Source organism: Marmota marmota, unplaced genomic scaffold (assembly GCF_001458135.2).
Source record: "Marmota marmota marmota unplaced genomic scaffold, marMar, whole genome shotgun sequence".
NCBI lineage: Eukaryota > Metazoa > Chordata > Mammalia > Rodentia > Sciuridae > Marmota > Marmota marmota.
The window spans coordinates 33,089,999-33,114,391 of record NW_026000108.1 but is presented as its reverse complement, the minus strand read 5'-3'; the positions used below and the strand labels follow the sequence as shown (position 1 = coordinate 33,114,391).

The 24,393-nt window shown below is 39.7% G+C and overlaps 2 protein-coding genes across 6 annotated transcripts in view; one reads left to right on the top strand and one right to left on the bottom strand.

Annotated features, from left to right (window-relative positions):
* The window catches only part of Atp8a1 (ATPase phospholipid transporting 8A1), a 229,096-nt gene extending 215,387 nt beyond the window's left edge, over positions 1–13,709 (top strand). For all 5 annotated transcript variants that reach the window (XM_048784412.1, XM_015482073.2, XM_048784413.1 and 2 more), the window contains 3 exons: positions 264–356; positions 7,772–7,863; positions 9,149–13,709. In XM_048784412.1, the coding sequence (XP_048640369.1) occupies positions 264–356; positions 7,772–7,863; positions 9,149–9,246 (283 nt within the window). In that variant the 3' untranslated portion in view covers positions 9,247–13,709. The remainder of the gene's footprint in view (positions 1–263; positions 357–7,771; positions 7,864–9,148) is intronic.
* Positions 13,710–19,370: 5,661 nt separating this feature from the next.
* Positions 19,371–24,151, bottom strand: Shisa3 (shisa family member 3). The gene is made up of 2 exons (XM_015481802.2): positions 23,288–24,151; positions 19,371–20,800 (listed from the first exon to the last, which is right to left on the bottom strand). The coding sequence occupies exons 1-2, from the start codon at positions 23,559–23,561 to the stop codon at positions 20,361–20,363; spliced, it is 714 nt and encodes a 237-aa protein (XP_015337288.1). The 5' UTR covers positions 23,562–24,151; the 3' UTR covers positions 19,371–20,360.
* Between the last annotated feature and the right edge of the window lie 242 nt (positions 24,152–24,393).

The following is a 24,393-nucleotide window of genomic DNA, read 5'->3' as shown; positions in this document are numbered from 1 at the left end:
AACATTATCTCTTCCTATTAAAAAAATATTATTGAAGTTAATATCACTCTAGGAGTTTTAATATTGTAAATCTAAACTATTTATTGAAGACTATTCCTATAACTAATGCTCAGTTTTACTCTAATTTTTAAAATTTTAATGAAACATTTTCTACTCCAGTTACTATTGTACTTATCAACAGCCTGGTAATAAACTAGACACTAGTTTTATGGTCGCATAAGCATTTCCATGCAAATCCTTTTACCTTTCCCCTCCTGCCCCAGTATCAAGAGGACCGCTTTTAAAACCTTAGTAGATGAAGTTCAGGAGCTTGAAGCCAAATCTCAAGACCCAGGAGCAGTTGTGCTTGGGAAAAGGTAAGATGCATATTATGTGTGTTCTTTTCCAAGTGAAAGTTAGTGGTTGGAAATAAATGGCAAAATGTTTACTTATCCCGTACAATGAAACTGGCAGAATTATTGACAGATTTTGGAAGCAGAGAGATGTGGACTGTATCTGTCACTTACTAAGCTATGTGCAACCTTAGCCAAGTTGCTTAATGTTACTGAGCCTCGATTTTTAACAAATAAAATGGGAATGATAATTATACTGTGAGAACTGAATAAAATACTATCAAGCATGTAGCATAGTGCACAGAACTTACAATGAGCATTCAGTAAATGGTAGTTATAAATATTATTGTTATTTAAATAAAAAGGATGAAAAAGGCTTTTAGCTTGAAACAACATCAATAATAAAATAGTATATAATCCACATCATAGAGTAACTTAGGGCAAAGTCCCTATAATGGCATTTGTGGCTCAGTGTGTCAGATATCAGCCTAGATACACGTCATCTATGAAGTGAATTTTATCTCCAAGTTTCCTTCCTCACCACCACCACCACCCACCAAAAAAAGCCAAGTTAGCTAATTGAGTTCACTAAATTCTCAAAGCATTATTAAAAAGGAAATTAATTGAAAGCACTCTGTAAAATAATCAATTATGAAAATAGTCCCATTTTTTTTTTCCTTTCATCATACTAAAGGGAACAGAAGTTTTGTCTGAACCATAGGAACTGTTTTACCCTGGTGTATGTCACCTTAATCCTGATTCGGTATTTTCACAATGACACAATGGAGTAGGTGCCAGACTGGGGACTCAAGCTGAGCCTTGGCCTCCAGTTCTGTCTTCCTCTCCTTAGGCCAAAGGGCATATTGCACACCTGTGTGAGTCTCTCTTTAGAAAACAGTAGCACTAACATTTGTTGAGCACTCACTACCTTCCAGGTGCTTCACTTGCAGTGAACATGCACTATCTCATTAAATCCCTATAACAACCCTGTGTAGATAGATCATCTCCATTTTTTCCCAGATGATGAAACTGAGGCCTAGAAAGACTAAGTTCCCGTGTCCATCAGAGGTGGGCCATGAGTCCGTGCCAGTTCATTATAGAGCTCCCACTGTAAACCATTTGCTGTTCTGCCTCTTTTGGCTGATTTTTCGAGTGTGGTACAGTAGCAAAAACAGCCCTCTGGTATCCCGACAAAGTACATAACCTCTTAAGCCAGTGGCCCTGTGTGTCAATGAGAATGGCAATACTTACTTTCAGAGTTGCAGGCTTTCTCCTCCCTCCACCTCCCGCTCCATCTGAAAATCTGCCTCTTGGGAAAGCATGCAGTCCCTGGTCTGGCATCCCAATCCTTTAATAAGGTTTTCTTTCTCACCCCCCACATCCACCCCCATCTCACACTAAAAAGGGTCTGGTAAGAGTTCTCAGAAAATAGTGAATAAAACTGTTTAGTAACAATTATTAGAGAAAGATTACAGATGACACTGTTCCTATCCTTTGAAGTAAATTTCTCACATATTTGTGTCTTCATAAGCTTACATTAAGCCCCTCCCCATGACACTAAGTTTGCCTGATTTGCAGTGTATCAGAGACTTTGACAATTAATAATCAGGCTGGAGGCTGATATGATGACTTCCAAGTCTGAAAGATTCAATGAGTCTGTGGTGTATGTAATCTCTTCCATTAAATAAAATAAACCAGTGAGTCTATAAAGGACAGAACTAGATTCGACCATAAATGATTACCAACTTCTCCACAGAAAATATTTCAGATAAATTTCCCTGCTGCTGCCCAGATTGCTTGCCTAAAATAGCCATTCATCTTTTCTGAAGAACTCAGGAATGAGTTAGCTGTTAGGTGAATACCACAAATACCTGGTACAGCCCAGAACTCCCTTTTGCCATCTCTGCCTGCTGGTGATCAGGTTGGTGATTAGCATGAGCATAGTGGCTTCATGCTAGAGGATAACTTAGGAGGGGTTTTTGAAAATGGTCTGGGAGAGAAGAAAGATAGCAGCTGGACAGAAAAGTTCTTGTGCTAAACCAGTTACATTCTAAGGCAGGTAAAGAATTGTCAGATAGGTTGTAGGACCAGGATTATTTGGGGAATGTTAAAGAATAAAATTGATGGGTCAGATTTCAAAACACCAAATTTTATCTACACTATGAAAAGTGGAGAAATTAGGATTTCTATATATTCTAGCAGTCTCAGATGTCTTTTGTTCCAAAACACCGTGATATTTTATGCCTCCCAGTCTGACCATGTACTCTTTCCTTGTCCGGGAGCCAATTCCCCTGTTACAAACTGGGCACTCCAGTTCCTACCTTTCAAAAGCCAGTTCAGACGCAGTTTTGTCAACTTTTCACATATAAAATTAAAGAATTCCTAGCCTAGTGTCTTTGTATTTTGTATAAACTTCCGTTGTTACATTTATTGCATTGCAATAAATTGTATGGTCTACCATAGGTACATTTGTTTACCCTACTAGATTGAGCGCCTTAAAGGAAAGGCCTGTCTTAGTCACTATTGCGACCCAACAGCTAACCCAGCTCCAGGAACTCAGTAGCACTCTGTAAATACTTGTTGAGCAGATGAATGAATCACCAAAGAAATAAACTAAGGAATGAATGAAAATGGGTGGTTGAATGAATGAGTGCAAGGTGGGTGATGAATCCATGCTTGACATGTAGGGAATGAAATAATCATACATGAAACATGGAATTATAGAACTTATTCTTCCAAAAGTAGGTCAAGTCCAAAGCAGCAGTTGTTTACTTTGTCATAAGGTGAGTCAGCTCTTTAGAAAAATCTTCTCTGAGTTGATCATCCCAACAGACTGCTGTCATGCTCAAATTATGTATGGAATGCAAATATGTCAAAGCTAAACATGTGAATATTAATATTTATAATAATTTCTCATCTTTTTATTTTCAAACATGAGAATGTCGGTGGTGCTGGGGTGTGGCTCAGTGATAGAATGCTCACCTAGCACGGGTGAGGCACTGGGTTCGATCCTCAGCACCACATAAAAAAATAAATAAAAATAAAGTCATGTGTCCACCTACAACTAAAAACATTTTTTTAAAAAAGAGAATGTCTTTGTATAATAACTAATCCTTTCTAGTAATAATAGTATGCCACTTACCATGTCATCTAGGAAATTGGATATGTTCCATTAAATTAAAGGAAAAAAGTATATTTCATCAATCTAAGTATATTACCCATGAGCCATAGATGATGGTAGAAAGCAATTAAAGTCTGAAATGTTGGAGAATAGCCCAAACTTATTCTTGATTGGTGTAAGCCTTGGCTTCTTTTTTTTTTTTTTTTTTTTGGAGGGTGGGGAATACCAGGGATTTAACTCAGGGGCACTCAACCTCACCACTGAGTTACATCCCCAGCCCTATTTTGTATTTTATTTAGAGACAGGGTCTCACTGAGTTGCTTAGTGCCTCTCTTTTGCTGAGGCTGGCTTTGAACTCATGATCCTCCTGCCGCAGCCTCCCAGGCTACTGAGATTACAGGCATGTGCCACAGAGCCCAGCACTGGCTTCTTGTTTATGGAAGAGAAAATTGCTCCTAATGGTGAAACCCTGTGCTTTGCAGTAGCTGCCACATGATAGCTATTACATGAACGTGCTCCAACATTAGGGACCAGAAACTTCTACATTTCCAAAATTTTTTAAAACTCTTGAGATCAAACATTCCTTTTCTACATATTTTTAATAAACATTTGCTAGAAAACTCTGGGCCATTTGTCCTATTAGTAGTATAAAGACATTTGTAGTGTTTATTCTACAGTGTAAAGGTTTGTACTTCTATATCAGAAATATTAACTTTTTTGGAAAATGAGCCTTCCAGATCCCACTTCAGTATTACTTTCATAGGATGCATGTAACATCTTACCATTTCTGAAACAAACCAAAAAAAAATTGAATTCAAAAACTTAAGGTTTATAGTGAGAGATTATAGACACTGTGTGCTGTTGGAGATGGGGCAACTATTCTAGAGTATCATCAGAGTGTGTGTGAAGCCTTGCATCTTACAGACAGGCAGATGTGGTCATAAGACTCTGGATTTTCTTGATTTTTCTAGCTGTAGACATTACCAGCATAGCCTCACCAGCCTCCACTAACTAGAAGCTCATGCTAAGATCTTCAGGCCTGTCCTCACCAATTTGCCCATCACATTGTCTGACCCCACAGCCTTTAGCATAAAAGAGCACAGGGGATGTGGAGCATCAGATCGCTTGGTCACATGGACAGTGAGGTGGCTCGCTCCCAGCCTCTCTTTGTATTGTTTATCTTAACCAAAGGCAATTTTATTGTCACCTCAGAACTAATAGAAATTGTATTACTCGATTTCACACTTAATTTTATGTCAGTAGGATGTAAATACCGGAGGGGATTGAAGGTAGAGGGATGTGTCAAATGTTTTTCCTCATCCTACTCTCATCAGAGGAAATGTTTCTTCCCAGCATTTATAAAGAAAAGGGACAGACGGATGAAATGTTATCTCTTCCAGGGCAGAGACCAGGCCTGTTACAATCATTCATCTTCTCACCACCACTCCTGCTTAGCACAGGATAGCTGTCACATTCTGTTCTTTAAACATTCAATAAATAAATTTCTGGAGATTCATTTTAATGAGTCAACAAAAATAGCTTGCCTATCCAATATATAAACAAATGCCAAGTTTACCACCCTTCAAATATCACTTAAATTACCTTAAAGCAGTGTATTCCAGTACATTCCAGAAATGTCAATGGATTTTTACAAGCACTATTTCTTTTAGTGTGTCTAAGAAAAATATTACATTCAAATGTAGTATCTTTTCACTTTCCTCCACCAAATAACCAAGTTGCAACATTTTCCAGGGTTTGGAAATAGAGTAGCAATATTTAAATGGGAGTTGCTGTGTAATTTCATCAAACAAACTTAGAATTTGCATAGCTTGGTATGTAAATGAAAGGCCGGACAGATTGAGTAAAACTACTAGGTACAAGTTGTGAATTGATGAGGTTTTAGTGAGAAGTTATCTTCGTTTCTTTCTTCTTTTTCTTTTTTTTTTTTATTTTCCCATACTGTTAAGCTGTTCAACAAAAACTGAATTTTTAATAGATCTATTAATATTAATGTGATCAGTACCTTTTATTATGTGACTTGGTAGTTATTATATCAGTACCTATAAATATTAGTGACACAGAATTACATACATTCTGAAATGACTAGTAGTTCCCTAATATTTGGATAGGGCTGGAGGAATTCAATTCCCTATCACTTCTTATTTATGAAGCACCCTCCTAAGAATAGCGTTTATATTCTGGAGGAGGGACTCTTCTCTCTCTACAAGAACTAAAGCAAGAAGTTCAAAGTAACTAGGGAAAGACAAAGCAAAACAACAAGAGCCCAGTCTTTTCCTTAGAAAAAGATGGAATGAGGCTATAGAAATTAAAACCCATGTATGGCAATAGACGTCTTGCATTGAGCTAACAAAGTACATTTTGTGATGATCTCTGTTCCAGTTGTTCTTTATAATAAATTCCTTAGGATCTGGAGGGATAAAGGGTGGGAGTGACTAGCATTTGTTGAGTGCTTCCTAAGTTTCAGTCATTATGCTGACAGGTTCCTAAACCCTCACAGTCTGCCTGAGTTTTACGTATTGTCCTCTCCCTGTTACGTATGAGATGACTGACTGAGAAAGGTTTACCTATAATAAGGAGCAGACTCAGAATCAAACCAAAATAAGACTCCAAAGCCTAAGCTTTTCTTGAGTAATGTACTACTTTCACAAGAAAGACTTTTTTAGTGCTAAAAAAAAAAAAAAAAAAAAAAAATGACATCATCTTATATGTTTCGGTTGCCATTAACATGAAAGGTAGAATTCTTCTTTCTTCATTAACACTTTAGTGTTATAGTATTAAAGGTCTAGTGCATTTAGGAAATCCAGCCTGAAGCCTGAAAAGTATATTTGGGGCAGAAGAAGATGGCATCATGATACATTGCCATCCCCCAGTCCTCTGTAGTCATCTCAAACACCAGAGATGGCTAGGCACCCCATCCTCAAAAGCTCTGCTCACAAAATAAGGCCACCTGCTGTTAAGCCAGCCCACTTCCTCAGAGCAGTTACATATTTTAGTATCCCTCAGAGTCCAGGGGCCTGTAATGTTAGAGCATTTAAAGGGTAGAGTAAGAAAAGGGACTTGGTTCAAATGGCCCTTTCTCATTCTTTATAGCTGTTTATGTCACTGACAGGAACAAGTTTTGCAACTGATTACAGAACCACTGGAGTCTTAGATTCGTTTTTCTGGTTTTAATGCAGCTAATTCCCAGTGACAATAAAATATGTCTAATAAGTATTAGTTAATATCCCCAGACTTTTAAAAAAATGTGTAGAAGATTACTACAGATGTCAACATTTCTAAATATTTTTCCTTCAATTTTTGCCTAAATGTATGTGTGATTCATTTACACAGTGAATTCACTTTGTAGAAGATTCTTTATATATTTATAGGGCATTATTCCATTTCAGCATCTCAAAAAAATTGGTAAAAACAGAACCAACATTATTTCATGTAAATTGCTGTAAGTGACTTAACTAAAGCTTTTTTAGTGGGAGAAAAGCAAGATAGAAATTTTTCAACTGAGTCAGATCCAGTTATTAAAACAAAATCATATAAACATTTGCTCTAACACATGTGAATAACTGGTAGTGCTTATTGCATCCTTTGATATCAAAGCAAAGTTTTGAGTAAGTCAACCAGTAGAGGAACGGGAAGATTAATGATGTTGTTCAGTACATTTCAGAATTACTCAAATTCATCTATTCCACAAATATTTGAGTTGCTATCATGTGAGGCACTGTTTTATGTGCATTGGGGTGGTGGGGCGGGGCAGATGCATGATCTTCACAGCGTGGGTTTAGAAGTGGCCTAATTTGATTTCAAGATTTATATCTGTAGAGATCATTCTAAACATTTATGGAAAAATAAATATTTTTCCTTGTTCTTTAACCTACTATAATTTTTTCCGAAAATACTTTTCTATTTTAAGATGAAATTAAGATACATTTTAAACCCTAGTAGAATGGTAATGGAATGCTTCTAATTAAAAAGTCTGTAAAATGTGTTCTTTGCATAACTTTAGGATTTCTACTAACACTATTATGTTGTACCGGTTCTGAATTTCCATTTGACTTCATAAAACACAGAGGATTGAGGAAATCTCACTTTTTACTGGATTTTTATTAGAGACAAAACTCTTCCTTAGCTATGTCTTCCCAAAGACATGAAATCTCATTTGCTGTTGGAGAAAATGGAGTAAAAGGAATGGTGGGGCTGGAGTGCTCTTTTGTTTGAGTCTACTTTCCCTGGTGCTCCCGGGGGACCCACTGGCTCCGCTGAGTTGATAATTCATTTCACACGTTTGCACCTGTTCCCGCAGCCTCACCGAAAGAGCACAACTGCTCAAGAACGTCTTTAAGAAGAACCATGTAAATTTGTACCGCTCGGAGTCATTGCAACAAAACCTGCTCCGTAAGTATTTACTTTAAATAAATTCTCTTTCTCTTCCATTACTGTCTCCTGGCATTTATCAGAGCAGTATTTTGACTTAACTATTTAAAATCAACACCTAAGTCAAGTTTTTCATATCTGCAACATGTTATCTAAATAATTAACAAGCACTCATGGATCACAACCATCTTACTATTTATAAATGGAGCATTTTTAAATCTCTCTGTTTTGCTTAAAAGAAAAACAAGGATATTCCCACATTCCTTGTTTCCTTAAATCTTCAAAAGAACCAGTAAGATAAATCTTAACTCCTAAAAGCTGCCTCTCTGTTGTTATCTTTTCTACTTGAATAACTTTGCTAGAGCTTTTCAGCTTTCATATAGCACAAGGAAACATATATTTTCCTCCTCAAAAATATTTATGAATAGAGTTGTAAGAAATAATTCTCTAAACATTTCAAGGATCTAAAAGAGAAACTAATATATAAAGCTCCATAGTGAAATTATTTGAGTTAGTAATATATCTTTGGTTTCATGTTGTTTCCACATATGATTTATGTTTATATATATATTTTTTTCAAATGTTTAATGCTTTTGCTCATTTTACTTCTGGTGGCCTTTTCTAAAGATGTAATCCCCTTACGGGTCACTTCTTATCTCCAAGCTCCCTCCAACCATGTTGGGACATAAGTGAGTTCTTTTATAGACACTAAGAGCCCAGGAGAAGGTCACCCATAGGAAGCAACCACTTTCCCACCATCAGCAGCTATTTGTGTGTCTCTCCTCTGCCATTTTTTTTAATGAACAAATAATTGTATATACTTATGGAGAACGATGTGATGTTTTGACATGTTTACATGGTGGAAGTATTAAATCAAGCTAACCGTGCCTCCCTCCCTTCCTGCACATGGCTTTTCCATCCCTCTCACCCACCTGACCCGTCTAGAAATGTGTGCACCTGCTCCCCTAGATTCCCTCACCCACTCCAGTAGTGGGGAAACAAAAAGAAGTGGGGAGGGTGGACTTGAGAAGCAGAGCAAAGGGCTGAGGGGGATTTGAGTGCACCTGCCCAGTTGAACACAGAGCAGAAGACATAAAAACTACGTGAGCAACCTAGTCATTCCACTCTCCATTTTGCAGCTGAGTCTGTGTCTTTTTCCAAACATTAAAAATTAGTGTCTTGTGCCTTTGAAGGTGGTCAGGATTCATTAGTACTTCAACTTAGACAATATGTACTCAAAACTCAGAATAACAGTGATTTCCAGCAACTTCATGATGATGATTTCTGTTTTATCCTTAACATACAGATGGGTATGCTTTCTCTCAAGATGAAAATGGAATCGTTTCACAGTCTGAAGTGATTAGAGCCTATGATACCACAAAACAGAGGCCTGATGAGTGGTGATGGGGAGGGGCTGAGAGGCCGGCCCTGCTACATCTCTAAAGAGAGCCACTGCAACCTAAGGTCGTCACTGCAATCTGCTGACCAATTCCAGTCTGGTCTATGGAGAGGAAAGGTGGATCTGAGCTCATCTCGTTGATGGGCCTTCAGATCCACGTACATTACAGACATAGTGCTGTGTAGCTGCACTGTAACACCATCTTTCTCGGATTTTTAAAGTGTCCGCTAAGGCTTTGTATACAGAAATTAAAAATGACCTCGTGTCTTGCCGGAGTGTTTTCTTAATCCAAGAGCAGGTTGGTCTTCTCACACCATTGCTCTGGGTCTGTAACTGTCAGTTCACTGGCTGTACCACAAGGCGACCAGCCATTTGGAAGCTCTAAAAATGGTGTTCAGCTAAAGGTACTCTTGATATCCAGACCTAGATTTCAGGATATGCTGAAGCAAACCAGCATTCTTAAGGAACTGACTCACCTTACTGAGCATTTCTAAACAAGGCATTAATAAGTGTTTGTGTCAAAAATTGTCTTGATAAATGTTTGCCAAAGAAGTTCAGTAAGTGTATTTCTCATTCAGTAGTCATTTGCCCAGAAATTTAAGAGAAAGTTTACTTCCAGTTCTGCTGTAAGATCTGCATGCTTGACTTTTCAAATGTGAGAGTGATTTGCAAAAATTAATATTTCAAGGCATTTGCTACTCCAATCTGTGATGTTGCACCTTCGGCCTTACAAGTGCTTCTTTGTTGTTTGTGTTGTTTCTTTGTTCAAGTTAAAGGGCACGTGTGCTAATGTGACTGTCGTTACAATGCTGATTTTTAAAATTTTATTTATGTCTCAGTCATTTCTGATAGTCTCATCATCCCTTAGACTTTTCTAAAAGTCTGGCTTCTGCTGTAGATTGAGTGATGTCATTTTGTCTTAAAGTTTTTCCTTGTAAGAAAATTATGCTTATTACACATTTATGTGGGGTTTCCAAAGCTTTCTGTTAAGATACTTGGAATAATGTGTCAGATCAATGCATGGGCTTCTGTAATGTGCATAGGCTCAGCTCTTGTAATGTGTTTTGTTCTCACTATTTGTTCCCACTAGAGATGCCTGCTCACTTATGTAGCATACTATGTGTTACGGTGACTGTCTCTGTCCTTAAGACTTGATTATTTCACAGTTCACTCATCAAGCTGTTTCCAAAATTGGTCATGTACTGCTTATTAGGACAAATAAGTAGTACACTTTTCCCATTTTAAAAAATACCTATTTTACCCAAGCCCATAATGCTACAAAGAACATTTTCATCATGAATAGGGTTCATTTAATGTGTTTTAAAATGTATGTTGAGCTTAATTTTTTTCAGCATTTCCATGATGTCTCCTGAAAATGCCTATTTTGCTACCAACGATAAATGGTGAAGGGGCTGTTTAAAAAACACAACCAGTTTTCTACACTATTTTTAGAATAATGCTTTCATTTAAAAAGAAAAAAAAGGAATTCTAGTTTTCAGATATATTTCAGAGATAGAAGCAAACTTTTTTGCCTTTTATTCAAAAGCCTGTTTGCCTTTAAGTGGACTTACCAGCAAAATAGGTAATACTTCAAAGAAAATCCACTAGAATTGAGAAGAGAGATGATTTCCCAAACTGTCCCCTGAGTTTAATCACTTCATATTTTTCCCCCTTTTTCTGGATCAAGATTTAAAATTATAATGTATACTGTTTCTTCCTCTGTATGTGCAGCCAGATACCAGTATGTACATTTCTACAAATAAGAGGTCATAACACATACACACAGTTCTCACCTAAAGGAAACACGGGGGTTTACACACTTCAATTTTCAGACCCTCCCATTTTGGGATGCAGATAAAGAGAATCATGAATCAAAACATCTAGCAAGACCCCGGGTGTAGAGTCTTAAGACCATCTTTGAAATTCTGAAATCACAGACTTGAACTGTCTGTCAAATGGATGTTCAGAGAGGCTCTTCCTGGGTCTCCCCGGGTGGTAGTTGAGGCCAAACCACAAAAATCCACAAGAATGAAGAGCATCCCTCCAGAGAAATACTCCAGAGCACTTGCAGAGAAGAGCTGTTTCCCTGTGCCACACCTCATCAGTGGCATCCTTCTCCAAAATTTTAGGATCAAATCATTAGAATAGAACTGAATTTTCCAACTGAAACATGAAAATTGAAAATTTTAATTTTATCTTGAAACATGGGTTGTTTTGGTGGAGCTCTTCAACATGAAAAGAATACTCCTGGTTAATCAATATACACCTTCGTGATCTGAAATGTGACTATGCCTTTTCATCCCATGATTATTTTTGAATTATTGATGTTAAGTCAATCTCTTTGCTTATTGGGTGGGGTTAGGGATAGGAGGCAGGGAGTGACCATTTTGATAAAACTTGAAATATAGCATTGCAATTGCAGTAACTTTATAGTAGTACTTAAATTAGAGAAAATACTCCCCCCCCCCCAAGTCTTTAACCTTCCTGAATTGGTAAAAAGACACATGGTTTTACTAGGATGAAAATAACCAGTCAAAGTGACTTTTAACATGTATATTCTGAAACAAAGGACACGTACTCTTCAGTTTAAAAGTCCCTCGTAGGGACCCTGGCAAATGCTAACAATGTTTACAATTCAGAAAATACTATGTGTAGTAGAAAATCCTCACTCCTTTAGCATTGGAAAGTTGGGAGGTACTTCTTTAATGTTGGATAGTACAGAGTGGTATTATTATGGAATTTCTAAATGTTTTTATATATACATATAAAAATCTGTCGGTGTCTCACACCCAGAAAGATGCTATATTGTAGAATTTATTAGCAGGAAAACAGTGTTTCTCAGGAATGTAGTAAATTTTAAATTATGAGTGTGCTTCCTGTCCTCCTGCCTCCACTCCAGGCTCTCGAGAGACAGTGCCAGCACTGTTGCTAACTCACTGGAAAACTTTCTCCTAAGCGAGTCAGGTTCGTGTGTATTCTGCTAAGTAGGGTGAGCCATTTACACGAGTTGTATAATCAGTGAGTGGAATCAGTGATTCCTCTTAATTTCTGGGGAGGGGGTGAATTATAGAAATCAGTCAGTATTCTATCATTAAATTTTATATTTTAATCTTTCAATTCAGCCTTCTAACTATCCAGTAGGAAAGTCACATGATAGTTTGTCCTACATTGTATGCACTTACAACCTGTCATTTAAAGCGTTCTTTTGGGAAATGAATGCTAGTCAAAAAGTAATAGATTGTATGTTTGTAATTTATAAATTATTTATAATAGTGTCATAAGTATTACCGGTATTACAAATCATCAAGGTTTATTTTCATGCAGTTGCCCTTGGTTTTAAAATTTCATTAAATAAATCTTTAATCTTATAAAGAAACATCTACACAAAAATTGACCATGAAAATGCCCAGCCCACTCACATCACAATGACCAGGTCTATGGAAATCTTTTTGGAAATTACTGACAGTAACATCATGCAGTTCAGTGCCTAATAAATGCTTTTTAATAATGAACATTTCTATAATGCCTCTTAAAGATACCATACTCTGATTTTTCTCACATTAAAATAACTGAGGTCCCTTGTGAAACTTAGTTATACTTTGCTGCATTTTAATTAACCTTCAACAGCTATTAAAATGGAATGTAAGCTAAATTTTGAAGGAAAGGAAATAAATGTTTTCCATTTTTCATCTTGATTTATTTTCTGTATGAGAGCAGCTGTGTTTTTGATAGGTTTATGGTTTGCATGAATTAATATTTAAAGTGATCTAGGCCAGTGCATGGCTATTGCTATAAATCTAATGTTTATTTCTGCCTTATCAAATCCTGTCATGGCCTATCTGAAATTTAATATTCAGTGGACACATTAGTTGATCCTCCATACAACATTTTTAATAAATAAATAAATTTTACAAACAAATTTGAACAAATTTAATTGATTCTTTTGTTTAACTTGCCTCTGAGAACTTTTCTTAATAAAGCTCACAAAACTTCTCAGCAAATAAATCTCCCTTAAATAGGAAAAAAACTAGATTTCACATTTGCGTATTTTGAATTAACAACAACTTTCCATAGGTAAGTCTGCCCTTGCAAAGATGTGGGCAGAATATTAAAAATATCTATTTTTATGTTTCATGGTTCTAGAATAGAAGCCATAAATGTAGTAAATACTGTTTGTTGTTTAACTACTTCAAGCTTCATTTTTCACATTTTCAGGTTTATTAGGTAAAAATAAAAAGGCAGCCTTGGAAGGCAGCTATGGAAAACTGCAGTTTGCATTAAAGATAAAGTAGTATTTTCAGCTCCATAAGAAACCATTCCTGCTGAAACTGCTGTAGAAATTGTAAAGCTGCATGAGTGAGGAGTGTCGATTTTGTGATTATAGTAGTTTTCTCAGGTTTGTTTATCTTGATGTAAAATGCACTGTGTTTTATAAATAGTTATTAAAGTTGAGTAATATTCATTTCTATGCAGTGTTACATGTCTTTGGCCTTTTGTGAATGTGCATGTTTTAAACTGCAAATTTTAAACATTTTGTCCTCTAATTGTTATTCAAAATGAAATAAACTTTACCATTACATAAAGAAAGTTGTAGAAGTTTTGTTTGCTAGTTTTAGATTTATATCCCTTTATAAATTCTTCAAATCCCAGCAACTAGTCTGAGAAGGTATATCCATTTAATAGCATTTTAATATATTTTGTCTACACCCCACCCCCGCCGTGGTACACAGAATATCCCTTCATTTTAATCCAACTAAGTGAAACATGAGATGAAGTATATTAACTCCAATTTGGTAAGAGGAATTTTGCATCTTCAGTCAGAAAGCCTCCCAGGATTGTCCCCATTACATATTTAAATCAACTTGCAAGTGAACAGCTAATTCATGTCTCCATTCTTTCCTGTTGGGTGAATCTCTTAGGTTTTCTAAACTGATTTTTTTTTTCTAGTGCATGAGAAAGTGGCCAACTTTCACCAATAACATTTGAAGGAGGTAACCAGAAAGTGATAAAATTGAACATATAAACCAAAAGTGCAGGAAAATACCAGAAATAAGAACAATAGCTTTATGAAAAATAAGCATTCTTGGGCTGGGAATATAGCTCAGTTGGTATAGTCCTTGCCTCGTATACACAAGGCTCTGGGTTCTAATCCCCAGCACCACAAAAAAAAAAAAAAAAAAGACTCCTTTTGTAAAAGCCAAATCAATGAGGCTTCAATTCAAATCAGTAATTTGCTGGAATAGGATTATTTCACAGAGGGGCACCCGAGTAGCAATTTGATGAGCCTCTGATTTTATTAGACTGAGGCCACAAGTGTTTAGCTGTTTGGGCTCCCTGGTCCTCTTCACAGTCTTCCCAGGGACAATTGGGTGTGGGTCTACAGGCAAAGATACAATTTCTGGAAAAGTTACCATGAATTGTATCATATAATGTTTATATTCAGTACCATTCCCCTTAAAACAAGCTGTGTTTATACTGACTGGTTCATTTAAGATACCTTTACCTACCATAAAGGAAACAGCAAATTTGAAATATATTCCCATAAATCCAACACATCACCCCACTTAAAGTTTGTTTTTTGTGCTTATGGCATTTCTCACCTAAAGCTTCCGTTTCAGTCACACACAGCCACCTCACTTTAATGAAGAAATGTCGTCCTCACCTGGATAATTTCACAAGCCACTAATAAAAAATTGCTAGAAAACATGAAATACTTCTTAACATTCAGTCTATCACTTTCAAGTATAAACTGTGTAACTTGCAAGTCAAAGAATTCCCTATCGTAACTAATTAAAACAATAATAAAAAAAGCAAAAAAAAAGAATTCCCCTATCAGAATAATTTCATTAACAATGAACATTTAATTACAATCTTAAAATAGCCATGCACATATAAAAATGTTAAGTTTGTTCCTTTAATCGCTTAACATGCCTGTTAATTCTTACTTTTCCTGAACATATGCTAAATAAACTTTTTATATTATGCAAAAGTAAACTGAGCCCAACCCAATGAAATGGACCAAATTCTTAGTTGTGTTTATATACACTTTCAGAAAGCTTTTTGGATGACTTTCTCATTTTAAAACATTTCCCATAGATTCATCTCAATCTGATAAATTCTCCAGCAGAAGTAGCTCATAATAACATCAATAAAGAGTAAATATGAGAAAAATAAGAGGAAAAATCTGTTCATTGGGACAACAAAAGCATATTGATCTTAAAAATGAATAATAAATTTACAAATTTACTATGTTAAATATGTTTTCTGAGGCACAGGATAAATAGCCCATGCTATAGTTTGGATCTTGAATGTCCTCAAAGGCTCTTGTGTTAAAGGCTTGGTCCTCAGAGTGGTGATGTTGGAAGGTGGTGGAAATTCTAGGAGGTGGTGGCCTAATGAGAGGTCCTTAGATCACTGGGGACATCCTTTCAGAGGGGGTTGGGCAACCCTGGCCCTCCTTCATTCTTGCTTTGCTCTCCGACTCATGGTGTAAGCAGTTTCGCTGTGACACACATTTCTACCATGATGTGCCCAAAGCCATAGGGTGACTTATCATGTTCTGAAACCTCCAAAGCTGAGAGTCAAGGTAAAGCTTTTAACTTTGGCACAGATATTTCATTCTAGTAATAGAAAGCTGACCAATGCCAACTATGAGTTCCCACCATGGCGGAGGCCTTGGCAGTAACAGGAAGTTAGCCAGATGTCAAAAGGGACCATGGGTTATCAAGGACTAGCTCTATCAAAAATGGGTCATTTTCTCTGCTCCCTGCCCCTCATCAAGAATGATGTCTGCCTTCCCACAGTATTCAGTCTTTCATTTTTATTCTGTTATTTCCTCTGTGATTTATCATTAACTTACTAAAAGCCCCTCCCTGCTAGAATGCAAATAATTTGAGATAGTCTCTTAACTGCTTATTAAGACAACCCTGAGCAAAAAGGTACTATTAATATCCCTGATTTACAAATGAGGAAACAGCAGGGGCACAAAGTCAGTACTCTTTTAAGTAACAGAGCCAGAAAGCTATAACCCAGAAGCTGGCTCAAAATCCATGCTTAACTCCCCTCTGAAGTCCTAAGTTTCTGACATGTAATGGGAGAAATGTTTACCATAGGATATATCTTTTCATGTTTTTGGTGCACATTTTCTTAATGTAGCACAAACTCTATTACAACCCCAGGATATGTATGAATTACATAATCATTTTTTCCCAAAGTCGATTTTCTGAAAAGGAGGTTGGATTATTTTTCCTGAGAAAATTAGGCCATCAAAGACTAATGTCACAAAGAATTTGCAATTGATAAGTAGACCACCTATATTCAAATCTTGGCTCTACTATTATTGTCTATGTGCCCTTGGACATGGTATTTAACTGTCCTGCCTTGATTTCTTTGTCTCTTAAGATAGGCCTGGTAACAGTCCACACTTCATATGAAAAGATACAGTTCATAAAGCATTTGGGACATACATGGTGCTTAATAAGTGATTTCCCATTACTGGCATAACTAACTACTTTTCAGAACAGAATTCTATTTTTCCCAATAATCATGGTTTTAGGAGATTGTACTCAAATTCTTTATGAAAGCTTCAAAAAATGTACACTGGATTTTGTGGTAGTGGCAGGTGGTGGGGAGCATGTCCTTGGAAATTTCAAATGTTAAGCAAAATAAGCCAAATTCATAAAATCAAAGATGGTATGTTTTCTCTCATGGAAGCTAGAGAAAAAAATGAAAAAGGTGGCAGAGGTGTGGGGGCAGAGCTCATGAAAATCTACAGGAGATCAGCAGAGGGACCAGGGAAAGAGAAGAGAGAAGAGAGAGGGGAAATACTGGGGAATGATACTGGTTTAATTATATTGTTCTATTGTGTGTGTATGACTATGTAACAACAAATCCCACCATTATGTACAACTATAATGCACCATTAAAAATATGGAAGGAAAAAATGAATACCATATTACAACGAGGTACACAATATCTCCCTAATTTTAAACAATTTATGGCCAGTTAACTTGATTGATTGATTGGGGCATCCTGCTAAGGCAAGCAAAATTACAGATACAAGCTCTCTATGAATTCCTTAACCTTTGTGCCACTAATGGACATCAACTGCTCTCCAAAGGAATGGCAAATAAAAGCACAACCACTAGAGAAACCTGGTGAACTAGATAGTCCTCAGAAGGAGCAGTCTCCAGAGGACACTGTGGAATGGTGTGTTGGGGGAGAGGGGGTCTTTGGTGAAGAATGTTTGGGGTGGTGGTGGGTGTGCTCCTGGCTTTCATTGTAAGGAACTTTGTTATAACAGAGATCCTATACAAGGCATGGGGCAGTCTGCACAATAAAGACTTATTATCCATCAGCATGACTTTGGAATGTCCCACCATTCCCATCAGTGGAAAACCCAATCCCACTCTGCCTGTGGACAAAGTACTTTTTGCACTACCTTCATTTTAGATTGAATTTTCCAGCTATACAACTACAGTACAAATCAAAGGAAAATCAAACTTTGCTTTGTTTGAAGAATTCACATTAATAGCTATAGTGCAACTGCTTTGAGTTGCCAGTCTAATAAACCTGCATCCATCTGTAATTGGAGCTGTTACAACACTGCGATACTGTATAAGGGATTAGCATCTCAGTCCTTTGTGAAGTCTGTCCAAGTTGTTACACTTTGTAATAAGTTAACATCCTTTTCTTTCTCCTTTCTATTTACCATCAGGGCATTGCATTGATTTTTTTAAAATTATGGGTATTGTGAGTTATATTCTCTATGAATTTCACTCTCAAACAGTTAAAGTAATGTCATAAAATATTTGTTCTAAGGAAAATCTATTGAGTTCAATGAGGTTGAGAATCACCACCCTAGAGGCCAGTCCTCATGCCTTTGAAATCTCCATTGTATTTTGTACCTAGAAGCATCAACATCTCAAAGCAGGTACCCCTGATGTTTGAATCTGTTTTTTCATACCAACTCCAGTACTGACTAGCTGTGGGTGGGACTCTGGGCAAGTTACTGCATGCCTCTGTTACCAAATCTGTAAAATAAGAATTCTTATAAAATAGGAAGTATAAATCCTCCTTGTTGAGGTTGTTTGGAGGATGGAGTGAGTAAACATATGTAAGTGTATAGCAGAGTGTTTGGCTCATAATGACAAATCAATAAGGTTAACTTAAAACTATAAAAGGAAGCCAGGCACAGTGGTGCACACCTGTAATCCCAGCGGCTCAGGAGGCTGAGCCAGGAGGATCCCAAGTTCAAAGTCAGTCATCAGCAATGGTGATGCACTAAGCAACTCAGTGAGACCCTGTCTCTAAATAAAATACAAAATAGGGATGGTAATGTTGCTCTGTGGTCGAATGCCCTTGAGTTCAATCCCTGGCACCCCCCCTCCAAAAAAAATAATCTATAAAAGGAGCAGCAAATATTAATAAAATGATACAGGAGCATGCTCTAAAGCATGCTCACAAATGTTTTTTCCTTTTGCATTCAGCTGTTTCTTTAAATTATTTTGAAAAATCTGGGATGTCTGGAAGTCTAGCCACTTCTAAATATGGGAAAAACAGCACTCCTCTACCACTGGACTGGGCAAGAGCAAAAGTCTTTGAACTGGTTTCCTCGACAGAAAAACAAAAAGGCAGGCTGCTCAACTCTAGGTCAGAATTCTACCTCTATCTAGTTTTGAAAAGGAATACTGAGGGTGCTATGTGATAGTATAAACATGCCAGCAGGAGAGAAAACATAACTAAAGGAGCAGGAGGAAGGCCAGGTAGGGGAGACCAGGCAGGCGTTCTGTCTGAGAGGGCTGCTGGACCCCACAGCAGCATAGGACTCATGGTGCCACATCTTCTATATGTCATGAGAAGCCAGAAATGCAGATCCTTAGGAGAATGTCCAGATTTTTAAACTCTCATAGGCCAAATGACACATCTAAGGGCTGCAAGCAGCCCATAGTCTAAGATGGCTATAAAAATTTACCTTCTTTGTGGTTTTCACAAGCCCTGATACAGATATTTCTTTTAATTTTAAAATATGAGCTATGTGTTAAGTAAAGGCATTTCCTTTTATTGAAAAGCAAAGAATCATCACTAAGGAGATAAAATGAAGAACTTTCATTTAATATTTCAGACAGAGTTCATGAAAACATACTTTATTTATTCTAACCCCGCAGCATATATACCCAAATACGTAGTCATCAGACATGGAATTCAGTGGCACTTGAGATACATAACATTAGGGAGGATTATAGCAATAGCTAGACTTTGAATTCCACAGTTGTTATTAACATAAAAATTACAGTGTGACTACTAAATAATTAGTATCGTCAATGTGGTAAATACATTAAATTACAAATCTTTACATTTATACATAACTCATTTTACAAATACAGGTTTTAAGACTCAATTGTCCAACTTTCATTTAAACACTAAATGTTGCTGAACAAAAAGTCTGCAATAAATATTCCCTCGGTGGGAGGGGGAAGCGATTTTACGCAGAATCTGTGTTACAATGAACGTCTATGTATTTAAAACTTTAAACTCTTCATGTGGTTACTGAAACCTTGTATTCTGAAAAAAACTCACTATAAACAAAATTTAGTTATTAATTTAAAAAGTAAATGTTCTCATCATGCTAATATTATTCATGATTAGGTTATTCCCCAAATCATAAATAGATGGTTCACTGCCCCCTCAATTCACTTAATAGTTAATTTTTAAGTGAACCTTTGATAATTACAATTAGGTCTTTTTCCTTCCTTATTCACGTATGCATTTGTATTACAACTCGATAAGCATATGAAAAAAGAACATGCAGTCATTTTCTAGGCAGTATAGCTGAGTTACGCAGTGAAATATTTTCAGCGAGTTTGCAACTTTAAAGTCAAACTGCTACATATTTTGAATAAAAGGAGCAAACATTGAAATGCAGTGGTCACCAGGTTTGCAAATCCAGACCTTCTGCGATTAGACCCAGGAACCTTAAGACTAGAAGGCGCTGTATTTTCCTAACACTCTCTTCCAGGACAAGTATACCAGGGAAAAGTTCTCAGAAATGAGTGCGGCAATTGCAGCAGTGTGCCATCTGTCTGCCATTTTACTGTGGTGGGTTCTTGGCCATGACCTGTCAACTGGAACTGAAGTCTGGACAGCTCTTCCCAGGCAGTGGGGGCTCCTGTTGAAGTGGGTAGGCAAAATATTGGGGTGACACCAGGAAACCTGACGGTTGGGTCAGGTGGATTGGATGGCCGGTAGTGTAAGGTGGGGGTGGTGAGGGCACAAGGCAGCTAGGTTCAGCCCTGGCGAAGGAGAACCTACGGATGGAGCCACCGGTGGAGCTGGAGCTGGTGGCTGTGCTGGACTGCCTAGAAGGTGCCCTGAGGTTTGTGGAGGTCAAGATCATGGGCAAGGTCTCTGTCTGATAGCTGCGGAGTGAGAAGCGGATGGGCTGCTGCGAGGGCTCCTTGGGTCTCAAACAGGTGCAACAATAAATAGCCACTAAAGAGCCCAGGATGATGAATGCAATGAAGATGGAGCCGACGATCAGGAAAGGGACATACACGGGCTCTAAAAGGCAAAAACAAACATACACGGATGCTCAGATAAGAGGTTCTTAAGCTTGAGCTGTGCTTGGGCAGCTTAGGGGTGGGAGGCAAGAGGTCACTATTACCACTACTGCAAGCTCAGTTTTCCAGAGTTATTACTGGTAACCTCCAAAGTGCAAACTGTAATGACAATATGTTCTTGCTACTCCTTGCAGGGAGGAAGCAAACTGATAGTGTAGCCTCTGTTAGCAATTAGCCATAGTATTGCACATCTGGAAGTCAGAAAACAACAGAATCTATTCTCCAGTACACACAATGGAGGGCAAGGGTGATTTTTGATGGTCACTATAACTGGGTTTAAATCCAGGTTTTAGTAGTATCATGGTGGGGGACTTAGGACTTTAATCCATCTCTTAGTCTGACAACCCATCTCCTTCCCAAGAATCTAAAATCTAAGCAAAGAGAATCCAACCTGTTAAATGAGACCCCTGGGATCTATGAAACACCAGAAATAGCAGCATAAAGAAGTCCATAGTGGGCCCCAATTTACTATGTCTCCTCTTGCATCACAAATTGTCAGCTCTGACTGCTTCTATTCAAAAGTGATTTGGGATACCTAGTCCACCTGCCACATCTCTTTTCATTCCTGCCCAAACTCTGGGAAGGTCAAGGTGAACTGTTGATAGATCTGGATGCAACCGGGACTTTCTGTAAGAGCAACCATCAAACAGAGCAAACTCCAGTTTCCTTCTCCCTCTACAGGACAGACAGTTTTCCAGGTCTCTCTCCTGTCTAACAGAACCACACTGGGATGCAGCCTACAATTTAGATGTAGAAGACAGAATGCCTTTGACTAAGGCTCCACTGTGTGCCTGGCTTACTTTTCCTGATTCAAGTCTCATGAAGACCCTGTGGGATGGGCAAGCTCTGATGTGGAAATCTATCAGTTCTTTACTTCCCACAGTCACAGTCAGTGAGTGGCAGATAACCATCAAACACCTTTCAGTGTCCCTCCTTCTCCCATGTTAACAGCACTGGTGTGGAAGGTACACAGTGAAGGTGAATACCACTTTCTGATCACTGTGATAAGCATTCATATACACTCCTTTAATCAGCAGACTAACTCCTTTGAGAGCAATATGCCTATTTTAAAATTGGGAATAAGCCCAGAGCTGTTAAGTAATTTGCCCCAGGTTGCACTACTGGAAAGTAACCGCATTTCCACCCATCAAGGGTATGCCTGATTCCAGACTCCATAGGTAGGGAGATTGATCAGTGCTCTTCCCTGCTGTCCTCTGGCATCAGAGCAGCCAGATAGGAATCCCTGCTGAGAGAAACCTGTTTCCCAGGGCAAGTGGAGGGAAGCCAAAGTCTATATTTTGCTAACATGCCAGAACTGCCTAGAGTTCCCTACCTTCCACTTCTTTTTCTCCAGGAACTGCTTCCCATATCTAGATGGGAAAATTTGACACCCACTCCCAAATTAAATCCCAGGAGAGTCTGACGGAATACTGAAAGGAGAGCAGGCTCCCCTTTCCTCTGGGTCATCTGTTTGGGGGACTGGGGACCCAGGCACTGTTAAAGAACTCTCCAGCTTCTCCCAGACTTTCCCTAGGACCTTCCCTTGCCGGCTTCTGGTCTTAGTCAGGAGTCCTGGGGAGTCACCACTCTCAGCTCCGCCTGCTTCCCCGGTTTCCGGGCCATAAAACCATCGCCTGGAGCTCTAAAAGTTTTCCCTGATGTTCTGATTCAGGTGGAAAATTTTTTTCCAAGGTGTAAATTTCCTCTGCTGGGGTCGTGATTTATTCTGCTCTGAAGTGAGCGGAAATTCGACCCGTGTTTTCCGACGTGAGAATAGGGGGCGGGCAAGCCCCCAGCGACCCTGTTTTCTAAATCTCCACCTAGAAGACCTGGCTATTTCTGAAAGGCATGACAATAGGGGGTGGGCCGGAGAGGGTAATACGATGCAGAGAAATGAAAGGAAGTCGGGAGAATGGGGCATGGGCTTAGAAATGCTACCAAAGGATAAAAGGGGGCTGAGGGGGCTGGTAAAAAGAATTTAAAAAAGGAATGGCTGAAGTTTCTTACCCCTACGGAGCCACAGATGAGCGCCTGACAAGAGTCGCGCTCCCCGGGCAACGGAACTCCCCAAAACTCCTGAAGTGACTGTGGAGCGCGTTGGGGCGCCGGGGCGCCCCGTTTTAAAAAAACCCGTCTAAAAGGCCCTTTTCTTGGGAGCTCCAGATGTCATCCCCAGGGCCATCAGTTGCAAGCTCTTGCGGCTCTCTCTGTCCCTTACAAACTTTTCTTGGGCCGACACAGGGAGACTGCGTATGGCGGGAAGCCGGACTGCAACCAAATAGGGCCCTCTTACCTGATACGCGACCACCCACTCCAATCTGAATCCCCTTCCCTGCTGCTTCCACTTTGCCTGCAGACCCAGGGAGGCCTGGCGCACACACGCGCGCGCGCCTGTGGAACTGTCTCCCCGCCCCGGCCCGGCACTTACGCGCTGTGATGCCCGGGTGCTCCAGCTCGCCGCGGTCGTTGGTGCAGCCTCCCTGCTCCAGTCTGGCGTCGGCTGCGGCGCAGCAGTAACGAAGCGCGCAGGAGCCACAGCAGATCGTGGCGTCCAGCGTGTCGAAGTCCTCCGGGCACTGGAAACCCTCGTGGTAGTTGCCCTGCACGTCCACCCAGCCGTGGCAGTACTCCCCGGACTGCTGGGCGCCCGCTGGGCCCCAGCGCAGCCAGCCTAATAAGAGGCAGAGCGCAAGCGCCCCCATCGCCGTTTGGCGCCCCGAGCGGGCAGGAGGGGCTCGAAGAGAGAGAGCGAAGTGCTGAGCGTGGGCCTCAAGCACACAGCGGTTCCGCCTCACCCCGGGCACCACGCGTGCGGCAGGTCCTCGCAATCAATGCTACGCCCTCGTGGGTTAGCAGGGGCCGGGGAGGCAGCAGGGGCTGCGCTGCGGGCTCCACAGGCAGGGGGTCTGCATGGTGCGTGGGGGCGGATTGGCTAGAGCCCTCAGGAGGCGCCGGTCCAGGCTGCTGTTGGGGCTGCTACCGCCGCCCTTTGCCCAGATCATTGCGCTCTGGGAATGAGGGGAGCACCGAGTCCCCGGCCACCTCTCTCTCCACTCCTCACGCAAGCCATCGCGTCCTGGGCTGTCAACTCCAGGGCTGCTCAGTGTCCTGACTTGTGGTTGTCGCCGGGTCCTAAACGGAACCCGAAGGGAAGAGAATTGGTTTCCCACGTGCGGGTCCCCGGGACAAGTGGCTACTCAACCCCCGCCCCTGTCTGTCACTGGAGCTGGAGACAGCCGGGCCGCGGCCAAGTACAATCGGCCGGCCTCCAGGTTGCTGACAGCTCTGCCTGCAAGGCGTCCTTTAAAAAGGAAGAGGGAGGAGGAGGCGAGGATTGAGAGTCCGCCCTCCGGGGTCGCACTGCTGGAGCTAATCACAGCGGCCGGTCCTCTGCACTTTCTGGTTCGCGCGCCATCCCCCGCCTCTCCGCAGCCACCCCCGCCCACCGCGCTCTCGGGGGACTGAACTCTAAACCTGAAGGGACCAGGCGCTCTCCCCTACATCCCGGTTCTTGCATAGCTCGGAATACTCCGC